The sequence below is a fragment of the Pelodiscus sinensis genome, chromosome 6 (assembly GCF_049634645.1).
Source record: "Pelodiscus sinensis isolate JC-2024 chromosome 6, ASM4963464v1, whole genome shotgun sequence".
NCBI classification, from domain to species: domain Eukaryota; kingdom Metazoa; phylum Chordata; order Testudines; family Trionychidae; genus Pelodiscus; species Pelodiscus sinensis.
In genome coordinates this window covers 76,405,433-76,424,474 of record NC_134716.1, presented here as the reverse complement: position 1 = coordinate 76,424,474, position 19,042 = coordinate 76,405,433, and the positions used below count along the sequence as shown (strand labels likewise).

The following is a 19,042-nucleotide window of genomic DNA, read 5'->3' as shown; positions in this document are numbered from 1 at the left end:
CATGCATATGAAAAAGAAAGGTGAGGGTATACTAAACTGCCTGAAAGCAATCATGAAAGAATGGGTCATTGTAGTTTGGGGTAACCATCGAGAATATGGGTAACTAATATGTGGCAGACCATTGGGAGATCAGATGCTGAGCATATGAATTTAGAGATGGATCAAGAATTCTCCCAAATATTCTGCTATGACATCACCAATATTCAGATAGGAATAAATGGACATTGTTTATTACATAAAGGCACCATGCACTGTATCAATTATTTGAGGCTGGACTGATGCCTCTGGATTTGTCATGGCATGGCTCCACCACACACAGGCTATTTCAGCTATAAGATTGGAGTAATGACTGTGTAACTGCTCTGCTGCCCTTCTTCCCTTTTGCAGCTTGGGTTGAGAATTCCTTTTCCCAGTTCCTGTGCAAATTCATAGTAAAATTCCAGCTACTTAGTGTATTTTTCCCATTATTGAAGAATGACAGGGCATTTACATTCATAATTCATTTAAATTGCCATAGATCAGTTTCAAGTAATTACCAGAAAAATTATCTCGTGTATATATACTTTGTACATGACAGCTTATATATCTAAATCTTTGACTTCTACTTCAAATATTTAATTTAATTCAAAATTAATTTTAGATGTTTAAATATTTTGTCAAAGAACTGGATCTTTGTGTAACATATTTTTATGAGGCATGTTCAGTTGATTTACTTCACCTACTAGGTCTTTAATTAAAGATTAATTCATAGGAACCAGAGACTTGGAGGCCTACAGTACCAAAAAAGAGACTGCTGATAATCTTGCTTTCTTATTTGTTCTCTTCATCTTTGTTAAGATGGTTCCACGGGAAGATATCCAAACAAGAGGCTTACAATTTGCTGATGACAGGTATTGTCTTTCATTTCTGGGGGTAAGGCATCAGGGAAACAGCAGATAGAATAATGCTATATGTATACATTTCCAATCTATAAAGTTTATTTGTGTGTGAATAAGACACCACACAATGAACTCCAGATCCTGGTTGGGGTTTGTTTTCACCACTGTAATATGAGTAATATGTCATGAGAGCTAAATATTATAATTATTATTATTTTAAAGTTGGTATTAAAGACAGTAAAAGCTACCTGGTCACATAACTTCTATTGAAACAGCTAATCAGTATATTTGTTGAGTAATAAATGTTTCAAATAATTGCTGTTAATAACAGCTGTAACTTTCTAATCTGAATAACAATATATAGAAGTAATGTCATACATAGTGCAATTTCTTTTTTTTCTTGGAGGCCGGTATTCCTTCAGAACTTAAAACATCAGGGTTTCTAACTTAGGTAAAGCAGAAAGTTAAAAATGGTGAAATAGAAAATACTGCTTTGCAGTTAGTTTATCTGAATATTTTATTAGATCAAAATTATTTTAATTGTTGGAACTTACATCAGCATTTTGTCAGGATGTGTTTTCTTTTTCCAAATGGAGTGTCTTCAGCACTGAGAATTTTTAAATCAAGATTGAATGATTTTCTAAAAGTTATGGTCTAGAAATTATTTTGGGGGAAGTTCTATGGCCTGTGTTAAGCAGAAGGGCAGACTAGTTGATCATCTTAGTGGTCTATTCTAGCCTTGGAATCAATAAGTGAAGTTGGCTGCTGGTTACTTTGGAAGTGTAAAGAGGAGGGTGGTAAATAAATTAGTAAATGTCTAGATTCTGAGCTAAATATGCACATATTTGTTCCAAATTCCAATTCCAATTTATATCCACTGAGGTTTGGATAATGCCTTTTGATTGTACTGTGAAGGAAATGTAATAGTGACTGGTACTTTATTAATAATCCTGATAATTGTTTCAGTTGGTCAGGTGTGCAGTTTTCTTGTGAGGCCCTCTGATAATACACCTGGTGATTATTCACTTTATTTCCGGACCAGTGAAAATATTCAACGTTTCAAAATATGCCCTACTCCAAACAATCAATTTATGATGGGAGGAAGATATTATAACAGGTAAGCTACACACAGTGGTTATAGAGTTTTAAAAAAAGACTATAGAAAAACTGTAATCTGTCAGTGTTTATTATTTACAGGCGTATATATGAATTGGATTAAAAATATGCTTAGGTGAATTTTAAGAATGGCTGGTTAATGGCCCTGGTTAATGGCTACATAAAAAGACTGATTAGATGAAAAATTGTGGCTCAAATATGACTTAAAAATGATATTCAACATTTTATATTTGTTGGGTTCCATGATTGACCTATCAGGTGTATGGAAAAAGATCTGTTTTTAAAGGTCAACTGTATTATGCTATAATGCATTGCAAGGTTTCAGGATCATGGTGAGTTAATGACTAAATTTGGACATTTAAAGAAATTAGTTGTAATTTAGATAGGAAACCCAAAATGAGATTTTCCTTTTCTCCCCACTTATTATTTTGGCACTTGAAGATCAAGAGGTGGGACTGGAAGCACCAGAACTTGCCTAAATAATATACTATGTGAACCAACAAGAGTGAGAGCATTCCAGGTTAGTCTGCCTAGGGATGATCAACCAGTGGCAATTCTTCATCAGAGTAGTCCAATTGCCGGGGAGCATAAAATCATCATAGAATCATCAATTCTTCATCAAAGGTGTATAGTCCAATTGCCAGGGAGCATAAAATCATTTTGTAGACCATCTCAGCAGTGTTTTCTCCTTAAGACGTGAGTGGTCCTCAAAGGCAAGTGTTCACATGGGGCGTCTCCATGATTGACCTATTTGTGATAAGGGAAAACAGATAGTGTTACTTTGGATGAAGTTTAATAAGGACAAATGCAAAGTACTCCACTTAGGAAGGAACAATCCATTTCACACATACAGAATGGGAAGTGATTGTCTAGGAAGGAGTTAAGGATGTTAAAATGCAGTTAATTGACTAGTTGACGGAATTTCCATCGACTGTTCTACTAGTCGATAGGCACTTCCTCATTCCTCCTTTTAAATGTACAAGACCCCCAGTGGGCTCCACTTCTTCTCCTTTGAAATGCCGCGTTGGGGCAGCCACTTTGAAGGACTCCTTCCCCCACTTTTCTGCCTCTATCTCATAGAAGCATCAAGGCTTGAGGGGTGGGGAAATTGACTGGTCGACTAGTCTTTAACATCCCTTGAAAGAGTACTCCTGAAAGGGATTTAGGGGTCATCGTGGACCACAAGCTAAATATGAGTCAACAGTGTGACACAGTTGCAAAAAAAGCAAATGTGATTCTGGGATGCATCAACAGGAGAGTTGTGAGCAAGTCATGAGACATTCTTCCACTCTGCAGTACATTGTCCAGTTCTGGGCACCACATTTCAAGAAAGATGTGGGGAAATTGGAGAAGATCCAGAGAAGAACAACAAAAATGATTAAAGGTCTAGAAAACATGACCTGTGACGGAACACTGAAAGAATTGGGCTTGTTTAGTTTAGAAAAGAGAAAACTGAGGTGGAACATGATAGCAGTTTTTAAGTATCTAAGAGGGTGTCACAAGGAGGAGGGAGAAAAATTGTTCTCCATGGCCTCTCAGGATAGGACAAGAAGCAATGGGCTTAAACTGCAGCAAGGGAAGTTTAGGTTGGACATTAGGAAAAACTTCCTAACTCTCAGGGTGGTTAAACACTGGAATAAATTCCCTAGGGAAGTTGTGGAATCTCCATCTCTGGAGGTATTTAAGAGCAGGTTCGATAGACATCTATCAGGGATGGTCTAGACAGTGCTTGGTTCTGCCGTGAGGGCAGGGGACTGAACTTTATGACCTCTCGAGGTCCCTTCCAGTTCTAGTGTTCTGTGATTCCATGAAAGTTGCCCCCATTACAAGTTAGAGTAGTCTAAGGTCTTCTCCAACTCTTGCTCCTTGCAGAGTATGTCTACATAGGGATAAAAAGCCCCTGGATGGCCCAAGCTTGTGGAGTTAATGTTCAGCTACTGAAAAATTGCTGTGTTAAATATTTGGGCTTGGGCTTAAATTGGGCAAGACTGAGTGGGCTTAAATTGCAGCAAGGGAGGTTTACGTTGGACATTAGAAACAACTTCCGATCTCTCAGGGTAGTTAAATACTGGAATAAATTGCCTAGGGAGGTTGTGGAATATTTAAGAGTAGATGAATATTTAAGAGTAGGTTGGATAGACATCTGTCAGGGATGATATAGATGGTGCTTGGTCCTACCAAGAGGGCATGGGGACTAGACTTGATGATCTCTCGAGGTCACTGCCAGGTTTAGTATTCTATGATTCTTTCAAGGGGCCCTCAGCTTGGGCTCCTCCTCCAACACCTTCCACTGCAGCTGGTGGTTGACTCTTTTTTATTTCTTTCCCAGTACTTTGGTTATTTCTCAGGTCATCTTCAAACTTAAGGTGTTTCAGACCAAGCTCATTCTCATTGCTTCAGCATGGCCAAGGCAGTGCTGATTCCCAGATCTCTTTGCTCTCTTGGTTCAACCTTCTAGACCACTTTCTCTCCATTCTGACTTGCTCATTCAGAACCATGGTTTCACCCTCCACCTTGTGATCAGCTCTGTTTCCTTATGGCATGGCTGCTGCATGATAGGGAAAAGCTGTGCTTGAAGGCTCTCCAAGTCCTACTCAACAGTAAAATCTACTCCACTAGCAGAGCCTACTTAGCAAAATGAAATATGTTCTCAGTATGTTCCTTGGCCTGTGGAACCCAACAAACAAGGGCTTTGATCTAGGCTATCTAAGAATACCTATTACAGCTAAAGAAATGGGGCCTTGTGCTCAGTTATCTGAATTGCATTTGGCAGAAGTATCAGCATTTCGTCCCCGTATTCAAGGAAAGTCAGTTTTTCCAGTGTTCTAGTGATGAGATTTCTAAAAGGGCTTCTCCATTCACATCCTCCAGTCCAAGAACCGGTTCCCATATGGGACCGAACCATAGTTTTGACTGCTCTAATGGCTTTCCATTTATGTCCCTTGCATCCTCTTGTCTCAGAAAACTGTATTCCTGATAACTATCGCATCTACAAGAAGGATGTGTGACCTGCAGGCCCTATTGGCTGAGCTGTGTTACACTCAGTTCTCTCATGGCACAGTAATGCTGCAATGCCCAGTTTTATTCAAGATAATATCTCAGTTTCATCTGAAACAGTGCTTCCACACTCTGGATGTCTGGTGATATTTAGCCTTTTATCTAGTCAGGATTAAATTATTTCATGCTTTGCTTAGCCTATTCATGTCATGTGGACTACATGAAAGGGACAAACAGTCTCTGACCATCTCTAGATGGATAGCAGCCTGTATCAAGACAGCACATTAGATAGCTTCAGCTACACCTTCTCATAGATGCAAGCTCATTAGGTGAGAATGCAAACCATGTGGAAAATATTCCTCAGTGACATTTCCATTCTAAACATTTGCACAATGGCAGCAAAGTTGTCCATACGTATTTTTATGAGCAGCTGCAGGCCTTGAAAGGGAAGTCCCACAATGTCTGTTTGAGTAGACGCCAAGCCCTCCTCTTCTGGATAGGGTATGATTTGAGAGTTATCTGTGTGGGATACACATCTGCATCTACTTGAAGAAAAAACACTTACTGTAATTCTAGTTCAAGATATAATGCAGACATGTATTCAAGGACACACCCTCTGTCCCCTCAGCATCAGTCTCCTCTCGTGGGCTTTCAGTGCTGCCACCTCATTTTGCGAGTGGAAGAGCCACAGCCCTGAGGCATGAGTTGTTGTCCCTCTGCGGGGACTGCTAGGCAAAAGTTTTCAGTTCTGGTTTGCTGGGCCCACACACATCTATGAAGAATACATGTCTGCATCACATCTTGAAGAACCATAGTCACGATAAGTAGGTTTATTTTCAAATAGCACTAAATTATTGTTCACTCAAGCTTGCAAAATTCTCATTAGAATTTATCAGCCTTTGCACAAAATCTAATTGCCAGCTTATACAACAATGAGAAAAAAATATTAGTGGTCTGTCTGTCAGTTATGAATCTAGTTGAGTGGGGAGTAGAATTTTGCAAGACTGTTTTATTCACAGGTGCTTTCATGATAAGGATTGTTGACTACTACAGCTCAGCACAGAATAATGCATAATTATCTTATTGTAGTTGGTGAGATTGTGGTAACATCTTTTCATTAAAAATGCCATGCTGTTTACTTGTCATTAATTCAACTATGACACAGGAACCTCTAGATTCAAACTAGCAGAGGACTACAGGGGTTAGAAATACAGGCAGTCCCCGGGTTATGTACAAGGTAGGGACTGTAGGTTTGTTCTTAAGTCGAATTTGTATGCAAGTCGGAACTGGCGTCCAGATTCAGCCACTGCTGAAACTGACCAGCGGCTGACTACAGGAAGCCCGAGGCAGAGTTTCTCTGCCCCGGGCTTCCTGGAATCAGCCGCTAATCAGTTTCAACAGCAGCTGAATCTGGACGCCTGGGACAGAGCAGCTGGGGCACTGCCGGGTAGGTCCCCGCAGCGCGCCACACCTCGGCGTTGCAGGGACCAACCCGGCAGCGCCCCAGCTGCTCTACCCCAGGCGTCCCCAAGTCAGCTGCTGCTGAAACTGATCAGCGGCTGATTCCAGGAAGCCCGGGGCAGAGCAACTCTGCCCCGGGCTTCCTGGAATCAGCTGCTGATCAGTTTCAACAGCAGCTGAATCTGGACACCTGGGACAGAGCAGCTGGGGCACTGCTGGGTAGGTCCCCGCAGCGCCGGGGGGCCAAGCAGCAGCACCTCAGCTGCTCTACCACAGGTGTCTGCGAGAAAAGCCTGGTCTTCGGGGGGGGGGGGGGGGGGGGGCGCGTGTGTGCACTAGCTGCGCCCCCTCCTCCCCCCCCCAGCAGACTAGGGAGATGCGGAGCAAAGCCGCGGAGGACCCGGGCGGCGGGACCGCGGCGCGTCTGGATGGTCCCGCCGCCCACATCCTCCAGGGTGAGAAAAGCCCCGTTCGTAAGTACGGATCCGACATACGTCGGATCCGCGTAACCCGGGGACTGCCTGTAGTTAAAAAGTTAGTAATAGTGCCAGAAAAGTCTCTTGAGAGGATCATTAGAATAAAATATAATCCATACTAAGTAGTTTGGTGGGAAATACCTTTATTCATATGATGTATATACAGTGTGTTCCATTTTCTCTTACAATATCAAACACACAATACTAAACAAAGACTTTAATGACTCTGAAATGAACAATGCCCAGACTAACTCATGAAATTGTGTACGTATTCCGTTTAGATTTTTCTACCTAGCTCTTTCATCTGAGAGCCTTGGACACAATTTTTATTGGCAAGTGCACTTCTGGCCAAAGATCTCATCACATATTCCCTGATTAGTACATTTTCACATGCTTTCAACCAACAATATATATTAAAATATATTAAAATGTTCACTGATATGTTTCCTCTTCAATTATTTAACTGTTTTTATTTTCAGGTTGATATTTTGTATAAGAAGGTTGTGCTAAGAATCTCTGCATATTGTTCATATGGTTGCGCTCTAATTTAATCAAGGCTATTTCAGAAAGAACTATGCCAAAATAAAAGAAAGTCAAAGGAATATTTTGAATTTGATTTTTCATCTATCGCCTACTCAGTCTTAGGTTCTTCAAAATACAATTTCAGTCTGATTCCTTCCAGTAATTAGAATGCAAGGTTTCCTGTAGAGAAGTTCTGCTAACAGAGTCTTTAATTTAACGTGATTGCTGAGTGACTTCTAAGTATGAGCTGTGTAAACTGTGTTACAGACCTTTTCTATTTCCTATTTCCACCCCTAAGGGAAAAAATTTACTTTGCAAAGTGAACTATCTTCCCTTCATTTTGCTAGTGATGATGAGATGTTGTTAATAAAGTAACAATTTTCAGCCAGGCTGGAGAGCTCGGAATGTATTTCCCTTACTTGATCATTGAGTTTTCTGTGCCCTCATCATCTAGCCTTTTCCATCAACAGTTTCAAACTCTGTAAGATTAGTTTAGGATTCATAGGCTTTTTTTGTTTTTTTGTTAGCAGAACTCAAAAATGTGATGACTCCTGTATTCTGACTGATACAAGTGAGATCATATTTCTTAGCATGGTTGATTTTAGTGAAGATTTGTGTGAATTTTATGTTGGAATAAATATTTCTAGCAGGAAAGAAAAAATAGCTTATTCAAAGTTCATAATTTTTTTATTTGAACAGTATTGCTGACATCATTGAGCACTACAGAAAAGAACAAATTGTTGAAGGATATTACCTTAAAGATCCTGTCCCAATGCAGGTGAGCCTTTTAATGTCATACAATATTTCTAAAGAGTGTAAGGTTCTGAGTGAAGACAGTACTTATCCAAACTGATATGAACTATTTTATGATTTAGTTAGAACACTGTTACAAATGGCAGAACAACTGTAATGTCAGAGTAAAGAATAAATTACTGTTTTCTCTTAGGTTATGAACAGTCCAATGTAATATGCCTTTTGGCTTAACTATTTCTTTTTTATCCAGTATCCTGGCCTCATATCTGCTTTCATTTACCTCTGAATTTTTTCCTTACTTTTTGTGAATTAGTGATGAGAGTAAACAGGTTGTGTTCCAAAAGTTCATTTGTGAGTTGGTTGTTTGGAACTCAGAATACATTTTCCTATAAAAACAATGTTATAAATAGTATTTAGGTTCCCAGGCTAGCCCACAAACACCTATTTAATCTATAATGTAGCTGAAATACAGGCAGTCCCCGACTTACGCGGATCCGACTTACGTCGGATCCGCACTTATGAACGGGGCTTTCTCGCCCCGGAAGTCGGGGCGAGAAAGCCCCGTTCGTAAGCTGCTCCGGTGCCCCTGGTCTGCTGGAGACCGTCTCCAGCAGACCAGGGGCACCGGGCGGGTTCCCGCGCTTCTGAGGCTTTGCCAGAGCAAAGCCTCAGAGGCGCGGGGAACCGCCGCTGCTGCCGCTTCAATCTGGGTGCCTGTGGTCTGCTGGGGACCATCCCCAGCAGACCACAGGCTCTCGGACTGAAGCCGCAGCCGCGGGGGGGTCCCACGCCTCTGAGGCTTTGCCACAGCAAAGCCTCAGAGGTGCGGGACTCCCCCGCGGCTGCGGCTTTAGTCCAGGAGCCTGTGGTCTGCTGGGGATGGTCCCCAGCAGACCACAGGCACCCAGATTGAAGCGGCAGCAGCGGCGGTTCCCCGCGCCTCTGAGGCTTTGCTTTGGCAAAGCCTCAGAGGCGCGGGACCCCCCCGTGGCTGTGGCTTTAGTCCGGGAGCCTGTGGTCTGCTGGGGACGGTCCCCAGCAGACCACAGGCACCCAGATTGAAGCGGCAGCAGCGGCGGTTCCCCGCGCCTCTGAGGCTTTGCTCTGGCAAAGCCTCAGAGGCGCGGGACCCCCCCCGCGGCTGCGGCTTCAGTCCGGGAGCCTGTGGTCTGCTGGGGACGGTCCCCAGCAGACCACAGGCTCCCGGACTGAAGCCGCAGCCGCGGCTGGGTCCCTCGCCTCTGAGGCTTTGCCAGAGCAATGCCTCAGAGGCTCTGCTCCCCGTGTCCCTGGTCTGCTGGGGGGGGGGGGGCAGCTAGTGTGCTCCCCCCCTCCCCCAGCAGACCAGGCTTTTGTTTTGGACTCTGGGGCAGAGCAGCTGGGGAGCTGCCGATTGGTCCTGCAGCGCCCGCTCTGGGCACTACTGGACCAACCCGGCAGCACCCCAGCTGCTCTGCCCCAGGTCCTGATTCAGCTGCTGCTGGTCAGTTTCAGCAGCGGCTGAATCAGGACGCCTGGGGCAGAGCAGATGGGGTGCTGCTAGGTTGGTCCAGTAGCACCCAGGAGCGGCGCTACTGGAGCAACCCAGCAGCACCCCAGCTGCTCTGCCCCAGGCGTCCCCAAGTCAGCTTCTGCTGAAACTGACCAGCGCTGACTACAGGAAGCCCCAGGCAGAGTTGCTCTGACCCGGGCTTCCTGGAATCAGCTGCTGATCAGTTTCAGCAGCAGCTGACTTGGGGACGCCTGGGGTTGTTAAGTTGATTCTGTATGTAAGTCAGAACTGGCGGTCAGTTTCAGCAGTGTCTGAATCTGGACGCCAGTTCCGACTTACATACAGATTCAACTTAAGAACAAACCTACAGTCCCTATCTTGTACGTAACCCGGGGACTGCCTGTACAGTAAATTTGCAGTGAAAAATAGTAGAAGACAGTACTGTTGCAACACTAGTAATTACAGGTGTATTACTACTATTACTTATCAGATATGGTTAAGGTAATTTTTTTGACTCACAGATGGAATAAACACACTTCTTTCATTTGGAAGGCAGAAAACAAGCAACTGGTTTGTATGTATGTGTGCTGTACTGCTGCAGGTAGTTATTGAGGACAATGACTTGTTCACATGTGCGGGTTAGCATTCGTATACCCAAATTATTAAAGTAATGTGGAGTTTTGTTCATATGTATGGATATTCCTAAATTGGATTTTTGCAATTTGGGGACAGCCTGTATTTGAAAATAACAAACCACTAAGAATATTTCCATTTGCAGCATTATAATCATGTTGATATTTCTGAACTGAAAAATACTGATGGCAATTATTTTTCTTTACCAGCATCAAGAACAAGTGCTTAATGACACAGTGGATGGAAAAGAAATCTACAATACAATTCGTCGGAAAACAAAAGATGCTTTTTATAAAAATATTGTCAAAAAAGGATATCTTCTGAAAAAAAGTAAGAACATTTACCTCTAAGTATTTACCTAAAGCAGTCTCCTGAAAATTAAATTATATTCTTCTGTTTTGACAACTTGTTCAAATTACTTGTTTTGTAAACTAATCGAAGTTTGATCATTGTGATATAGTGTAATTTGATGGATTCTATGCATTGTTATTACATGTGTGTATACATAGACTTATGGTTCAAATTTACGAAAAACTTGCCTGATAGGTAGAGGAGTTGTTACATAGGTTACTTTTTAAAATTGCTGTAGCAGCTGACAGCCTGGTTCCTTTTCTAGAAAGTTTACTTTTATAAATCAGGACCAAAATCTGATGACAGAATTAAAAAATCCAAAATTTCTAAAGTTTGCCCGGATATGTGCTCTCCATAATCAGTTATTTATATTAATCAAGTACGGAGAGGACTGTGAGGGACTTCTCAGGAATCTAACCAAACTAGATTCTTATGAAATCCAATGGCATATGACTTCAACATTAAAAATGTGGAATAATATACAGTAGAGGAAATTTGTAATATTCATACACCTTACAAGTTTCTCAATTAAGTGACTCTATTAAGAAGAGGGATCTAGGCTTCACTGTGAACAATTCAGTGAAGATCTCACCTTAATGTAAAGAGTGGTATGGAATGGAGAACAATCTCTGAATAAACATGAAAAATATTTTAATGCCATTATATAAATCAATTATGCAGATTCATTTAGAATATCTTGTATGTACTGGTCATCCCCTCTCAAGAAGGAAATTGTGGAGCTAATGGGTATTCAGAGAAGAGTTATAAAAATTATTAGAGGCATGGAAATTCTGTATGAAGAAAATGGGCAGGCGATAAAAGGACATAAGTGATAAAGAAAAGATATTTAGGGAAGACGGAAGTTCCCAGTATCATAATACCAAAATAAATGGACATTGAGAAGCAACCAATTGCAAACTGTAAAAGAAGTATTTATTCACACACTCTATCATTAATCCATGGAACTCACTTAAATTTGCCTGACATGGGGTTTAGTTAATAAAGAATTAAAGAAGGGTAATATAATTAATACAGGGCATCCTCACTATAATTCTCCCTGGTATACATCCGTTCCACACTAAAGTTGTTGATGCTTGTAGGAATTGATACATTATAAGTCCTCCCATTACCTGCTCTTAAGTTGTGGGAAAATAAAATTTGTGCAAATGAAAGTCAGCCATGGGAAAAAAATTCCCCACTTTAAGTTTTGCTATAAGGTTTTTGTTTTTGGTTTTTTTTTTTTTTTTTTTTTTTTTTTTTGGCTATAAGTTTGTTTTGCTATAAGTCCAAGATTTTTGGAACATATCTTAGACTTATAGCGATGACAGCCTATATTTATTAGCCTAGGTATATGAAAATTAGATCTGATCAAACTAACTTGATGTCTTTTTAATGAGATTATTCTCTACCAGTTAAACTAATAAAGTGTTGATGTAGTATACTTACACTTGTACTATACAGGATTTTGATTAAGAAACTAGGATATGCAAACTCAACATGAGACACATTAAATGGTAGGCCTCAAAACATAACTATGAATTGGGAATCATCATGAACTGGATGTCCTTCTAACGGGGTCCCCCAAGGACCTGTTCTGGGCCCTACACTGCTTAACATTTTTATCCATGTTCTGGAAAAAAAACAAAATCATACTGATAAAGTTTTCAGGTGACACGGATTGGGAGAATAGTAAATAGCGAAAAGGATAGTAATTTATACAGAGCAGTCTGGATAGTTCTGTGAGCTGGTCACAAGCAAACTTATTTGCATTTCAGTATGGCTAAATGCTGAGTCAAACATGTAGAAACAAATAAAGCAAACTCTACCTACAGCATAGGGAACTCTATACTGGGAGTCCAGGGAATCTGAAAAGAGATTTGGGGGGGGCCTAGCCGGGCGGCTGCCTGGGGTGCCAACTTATGGGAGGCACCTGATTGAAGTGGTAAGGGGCGCCCGCTCGCCTGCGGGCATGGCTGTGCATGTGCTGCTCGCCCCGGGGGAGTGGCGCCCCTTACCATGTCAGTCAGGCTCCCGGGGCGGGGCCGCACATGCGCTACACGCCTGCTGCCCAGGGCGCAAGTATGGCTCGGTCCAGCACTGGTGACATCGCAGAGGACCATCAGTTGAACATGAGCACTGAGTGTGATGCTGTGAACAAAAGGGCTGTTGTGATCACTGAAAGAATAAACAGGAACATAGAATAGAAGTAGAGAAGTTCTGTTACCTTTTCATTTGGCACTATTGTAACCACTAACAGAATGCTGTGTTCAGTTGTGGTGTTCACAATTCAGGAAGATTGTTTGGAGCTTGGTTTTTCTCAGTTCTTCTTCAAGGAGTGTCCCCGTGGGTACTCTACCTTAGGTGCGCCAGCACCGCTACACCCATGGTTGGCAGATTCTTAGTAGCAGTGCCCCTATTACTGGCACGTGACAGTTGTAACGGTCATCCCAGGTACACAGCCAAATGCCTCCTCAGTTCTTCTCTGACTGCCGCTGGCTTAGGTCACATAGAGCAGTTGCTATGTTTACCCTCATACCTATTATATTAGATACATGGTTATTCTTTAGGTTACTCTAGTTGTAGTGTTAGTATCGTCTTCTTTGCAGTTACACTGAAAAAAAAACCTGAGAGAACAAAGACTGAGAGCGGGGGAATGCTCCCCCCGTCCCCACACTTCACAGGAGCTGTGGTTTATACACTGCTGTCTCAAAGCAGGCTCTGAATGATAAGTAGAAACCTTTAAAAAAAGACTTAAAAAAGAGAGACTCCTTACTGAGACATGCCTGGATTCCCAGTCTTTAAGAAATGTGATTCCTGTAAAGTATCTATTTCAGTATTGGATGGCCACTCACACTGTGTCTGCTACCTGGGTCAAGAGCGGGGGTGGACAATAATTTTCCCTCGGGGGCCACCTCGGAAGGAGCGGGGCCTAAACAGGAAGGGGATGAGTCCTAAATGGGAATGGGCGGGGCTGTCCCACCCCCAGACCATTTTGCTTTAATCCCACTTTAATATCAGACTAGCTTTAATTGCAAATTAATACTCGATGGAATAGTTTTTAACTATCATAACTATGGAATGGACCACGGTCATTCAAAGTTGAAGAATGTCTTTCTTTCTCAGGAAAGGAGTTATGTCATTGGGCTTCTTCAGGTACTCAGAGTAGAACTGGGCTGCGGATCTGTCACTTCCAGTACTGAGATGTGAAAATAACAGTATTATATCATCGGTATCATTCGAGAATAGCCATTTAGTTCTGAACTGATGGACGCTGTTCAACATTGGCCTTATTGGTTCTGATAACCTTGTAATGTTTTGATGCTGCAAAGGATTTGCTTCACTTCTTAGTCCCAGACTCTGCTGTTGTGCAGGATTCCATTGTACTGATGGCACCTTTTCCCACTGATATGGGCTGTCAAGCTCTACAGCTCAGGAATTGTTGTTAATACTAGTGTTGGTACTGACTAAAGGATCTTGCAGAATTGGCAGTGGTATAACTTCCTTACTGGTGTTGAGCTGACTTCAACTCTGTCCTCACCCTTAGTATTGTCACATTACTGGTTTTTGGCATTGTGTCCTCTGTACCAGAACATTGATCAGAAAGCATACTGGTTATGGACCAGCTGTAAGGTCAGTTAGACCAACTGTGAGGTATTTCCCAGTACCAGTGTCTGCCAGCATGACACTGAAATATCAATGTATTTGGGGGTATTGATTACTTTGCTTGCCTCAGTGCTGACTTTGGTGTTTGCCACATCCTTGGTTCACTTGCTCTTCTCACCTAATGACTTGATGCAAGATTTTTTTCTCCAATCCAAGAGGACTTTAAGTCCTGTCAAGACTTGCTGAGGAGAATGGCCGTGGCTTTAAGCATAATAATTTGAACTTGTGCCAGAGAATATGCAAAAGCTTTTGGGCATTCTTCAGATGGCTAACCACTAGTGGGTGGTCTTCCCCAATTAATGATTCCTTTGTGGAGCTTTCAAGGGCTTTTATAATATGACTGTTTCTTTAGTTCCTCCAGGTAAGTGCATGGGCAAGTGTTACTATGTCCCAATGCAGTACTTCAAGTGCTTTTATATACATTCAGCCTCAAAGTCACTTGTGACTACAGCTGCTAACAGGAGTTTGCATCAGGTGATATTTAAGTTAACCTTCAAAGAAAATGAGCCCAAGAAGCTTAACGTATTTGTTAGAAAGATTTATTCCACCTTCTTTCTCCAGATGTACATAGAGAATCATCAGGCCCTGTTAGCCAAGTATGCAATGGCCATGTTTACTTACATAGCTTCCAGAAGAATGCAGGGGATGAGCTAAAGGTTTTCCTGGGATAGATTACAATGTAGCCAAGATGTTTCTCCTGTCTGCAGTTAATATAGCAGATGTTTTTTCTAGAATGATGGCCTCTCCAGTAACAATGAGAGCCACATGGTTACAGAACTCTGAAATAGCATCAGACATCCAGCAACTTCCCCTTTCATGGCCAGTGTTCTGTTTTTGACAAAAGTGGTAAGAATTTGCATTAATTTGAAGACTTCCATCTATTATGCACAAGCCACATGGAAGAAAGTCCTCCAGTTCAAATCAGCCATATTATCCTCTGTCATCTATGAGCGGGAACAGAATATTTGACTTATTTCTCAGTTATCAAGCAATGCAATTCTCAGCTATCATCAACTAATCTTTCTCCCTCTTCTTGCTTCCCCTCTCCCCCCCACACTTCCATTGTTTGGTACATTTGTTCCACTTTCTCAATACTTGACAAGCTGTAACTCTGGATAAGTGGGGCCTAAGTATTTTGCCACTGGGAGAGTCTATCCAATTCCTTGACATTCCCTTCTCCCACTCACCTACCCCATCTCTATATAGGGATTAATCTCATGAGTCAGCGCTCCTTCAAGAAGTTCAGACACTGCTTTTGCTAGGGACCAAAAACAACAGGAAAGGGATTATACTCAAGATGCTTTTTGATCTCCAGGTTCAAAATGATGATCTGAAATCCATATTCAACCTTGAAAATATCAAGTATATAGAATTCCATATGGTTTCCCCAGCATCAGTCTTTCCCTTTCTTGGATCAAAACCCTGGTTATTGCTGCTTTTGCTCGCTAAGATGTCTACTTCCACATGCCTGTGTTGCTAAATGACAGGAAGTTTCTGAGTTTTGTGGTGGCAGGTCAACATTATCAATACATATTACCTCCCTTTGAGTTAAAACATTTGATGTTTTCATAAATGATTGATGATATATTAAACCTTGTGCTTCAAGGTTTAAATAAATTACTAGTAATTAAGATATTTTTTATACCTTTCTCTAGACATGTGATAGCCACTGGAAGAGATGAGATACTAGATTATATGGATCACAGATCTGATCCAGTGTTGTATTCCTGTGACTTCATTGTAGCCCCTCAGTTAATATTGTCCAGAGAACTCATTTTAGTGCAAGTTATCACGTGCTTTCCAAATGATGCACCAAAGTACAAAAACTACATAATATAATACACTATTTTTGGATGGTTGTATTATGTCCAGAGTACAGTACTTTTTATTTACCTTTATTTTGTATTTTCAGTCAAAGCACTGCATTAAATTGAATTGTTTGCCAGATAGCACCTTATTTTGCTAACTGTTCAGACCTTATTTTCTTTTGAAAGATGGACCTCTTTGCTCATTGACATGCATTGGGCTTTTTGAAGACAGCATTATGCCCTTGTTGAGTCCTATTAAACTCAGTGAAACTGGACAGGAATCAATTTAAGATGCCTGATTACATGATTGAGACCAAAAGTAGAAGGTTAGATTTATTATTCTGCAAAATTGAGTCCTCTTAGATATAGTTTCTATAATAAGATACACTAACTTCATTTCTAAGAATAGATTGTACTAAATGTTTTACTTCTGCTTTGCAATCTGGCAAAACAGCTTAATTGTCCTCTTCATTTTTTTTAACCTGTGGTGTCCATTAAGACTTAGGAAACATTCTGCAAAAAATTACAATATGTTTACAGGACTGATTTGTCTAACTGCATTTGTTTGTTTGTTTTCCAGGCAAAGGAAAGCGATGGAAGAATTTGTACTTTATTTTAGAGGGGAATGATGCCCAACTTATTTATTTTGAAAGTGAAAAGCGAGCCACAAAGCCCAAAGGATTAATAGATCTCAGTGTGTGTTCTGTCTATGGAGTTCATGACAGTCTGTTTGGCAGGTAAGAGTGTAGCTTTCAGTTTCTATGTCTGCAGTTGTACACTGTTGAAAAATTACAATTTAACAGGTAGATATCTTCATTTATTTCCATATATTTCTCTTTCAATAAGGCAATGAATTTAACATATGGGAAATTTTAGAACTCTAAAAATTTCAGAAGTTTCTATTGTGAAATAATAGGCAGGGTAGACAGTCAGGCTTTTATATTAATATTTTAACTCCACACTGAGCACAATGTTTTCCAACCATCAAAAATGGAGTATACTGAATTCATTAAAATTGTAGTTGAATAAAGTATATCATATTATAAAAAGATGTGTACATACCAGACATGTTGAAATTGTAAAGAAATTAGCCCTCTTTTGTTTAGACATCAGCTGATAGTTATGAAAGTTAAAAACTATTCCATCAAGTATTAATTTGCAATTAAAGCAAAATGGAAACTAAATCATAAGACAAAAATTATATAAACCATTTTTGGGAAACATGATAACCATTAAAAAGATATTGTTGTTTTTTAATCAGCTTTGCTTTTATTTTAACATGCCAGGTATATGATGCAGAGAACTTATGTAATATTGAGTCACATACTTAGTAAAGGCCTATTTAAAGTTTTGTGTTTAAATGCTGATACTCACAGGAGGTTGTGGTGATCATAGTGGTAGTTAGTAGTAAAAAAGTTAAGAATTGTGGGTGGGATTTTTAAATTGAATTTGTAAATATAAAGAAATGATTCTTAGTATCTTTTCTGTTTGGTTTTGAAAAGACTTAAAACTTTCTAACTAGTTGCTTACACCAAATAAGAATAAATGCTTAATCATAAAATAATCCATTAATATAGAGGTGGGCAAGAGGCAGCTAGCAGGCCAGATGTGGCCCACCAAGCTACTGGATCGGACCCGTAGCCATCTCACCGGCACCCTTACTACACAGCAGTGCACGTGTCTTTAAACAGCTGGCTGCTAATTGCTCGGGTACTCTGGGAAGGGACGGGGAGGCTTTGTTCACCCCCTAGTAAAATTCCTTGGCTCCCATTAGCCAGTTTCTGGCCAATAGGAATTGAAAAGTTTTCCTGGAGGAAGGGGCAGTGAGCGAATCCTCCTCCTTCCTTCCCATGCTGGAGCAGAGCCACATGGAGCAGCCAGCCCAGCAGACAGGTATGGAGCTTGTCTGATTCCTGCAGGGCTGCTGGCTAGGAGCCATCTAGATAAGCACCTCTTAGCCAAAGCCTGCCTCTGGCACCCCACCTAATCTCTCCCCCCAGCTTCCTTCCCCAAGCCACAACCCCCTCCTGTCCCAGGTCACCACCCAAACCCTCTGTATCCTCTCTTTCTCACCTCCTCCAGGTCACAACTCCCTCCAAGACACTGTACCCCCTCCTACATCCCGCCTCCAGACCAGAATTCTCTCTTGCACCCATATTCCCTCCTTGACCCAGCACCTGAAGACCCTGCCTCAGATCATAACCCTTTCCTTCATCCAAACTCCCTCTCGGACCCCACACTGCCTCCTAAACCCCAGTCTTCTATGCCAAGCTCCCTTCTACACTGCACCTGCTAAAAAAAAAAAAGGAGCCTTTTGGAAAACCTCCACGAGATCTAAATAAGAGTATGAGAGAGACTCAGTGAGGAGATGTCTGTGGAAAGAATCACTGAAGCTAGACCCTCCTTAAATAATGAAATTTTGGTGCTTTTGTTCCCTCTGGTTGTTAGTTAAGTAATTAGGAAGCTCTCAAATAACTGAGATGGGGTTAAATAGACAGAAATATTGCATAGTAATTGTGAAAACTTGCTGGCATGAATATCCTATGTACCTTTGTAACTAAACCAGTTGTGTAGTTAACTAAGCTGCCTCCTGAACTGCTTTTAAGAAACTCCAGCTGCTGGTTGAAAATAAATTGAATAGTGCATTGGGTGCTGTGTATGGTCTAGATTGTGCCTTACGACTTTGAGTAAAGGACAACACATAGCTGAGCCACACCAGTGAAGGAGAGATTCAGACTTGGTGATGATTCATCTCCTACTGTTCTCTTATTCTGGGTGGTGGTATGCTGTTTCAGTCCTTTATTTGGGATGCAAATTACCCTTCTTGTACTGAGCTAGCTCCATTTGCTAATGGTTAGAGTATAAGAAGAGACATAGCTTTGTCCCTTCCCT

The 19,042-nt window shown here is 41.3% G+C and overlaps 1 protein-coding gene across 2 annotated transcripts in view; it reads left to right on the top strand.

Annotated features, from left to right (window-relative positions):
• RASA1 (RAS p21 protein activator 1) overlaps window positions 1–19,042 on the top strand; it is a 118,588-nt gene that overhangs the window by 47,078 nt on the left and 52,468 nt on the right. For both annotated transcript variants that reach the window (XM_075932187.1, XM_075932186.1), the window contains exons 7-11: window positions 838–890; window positions 1,845–1,995; window positions 8,150–8,228; window positions 10,538–10,658; window positions 16,731–16,887. In XM_075932187.1, coding sequence (XP_075788302.1) covers window positions 838–890; window positions 1,845–1,995; window positions 8,150–8,228; window positions 10,538–10,658; window positions 16,731–16,887 — 561 coding nt within the window. The remainder of the gene's footprint in view (window positions 1–837; window positions 891–1,844; window positions 1,996–8,149; window positions 8,229–10,537; window positions 10,659–16,730; window positions 16,888–19,042) is intronic.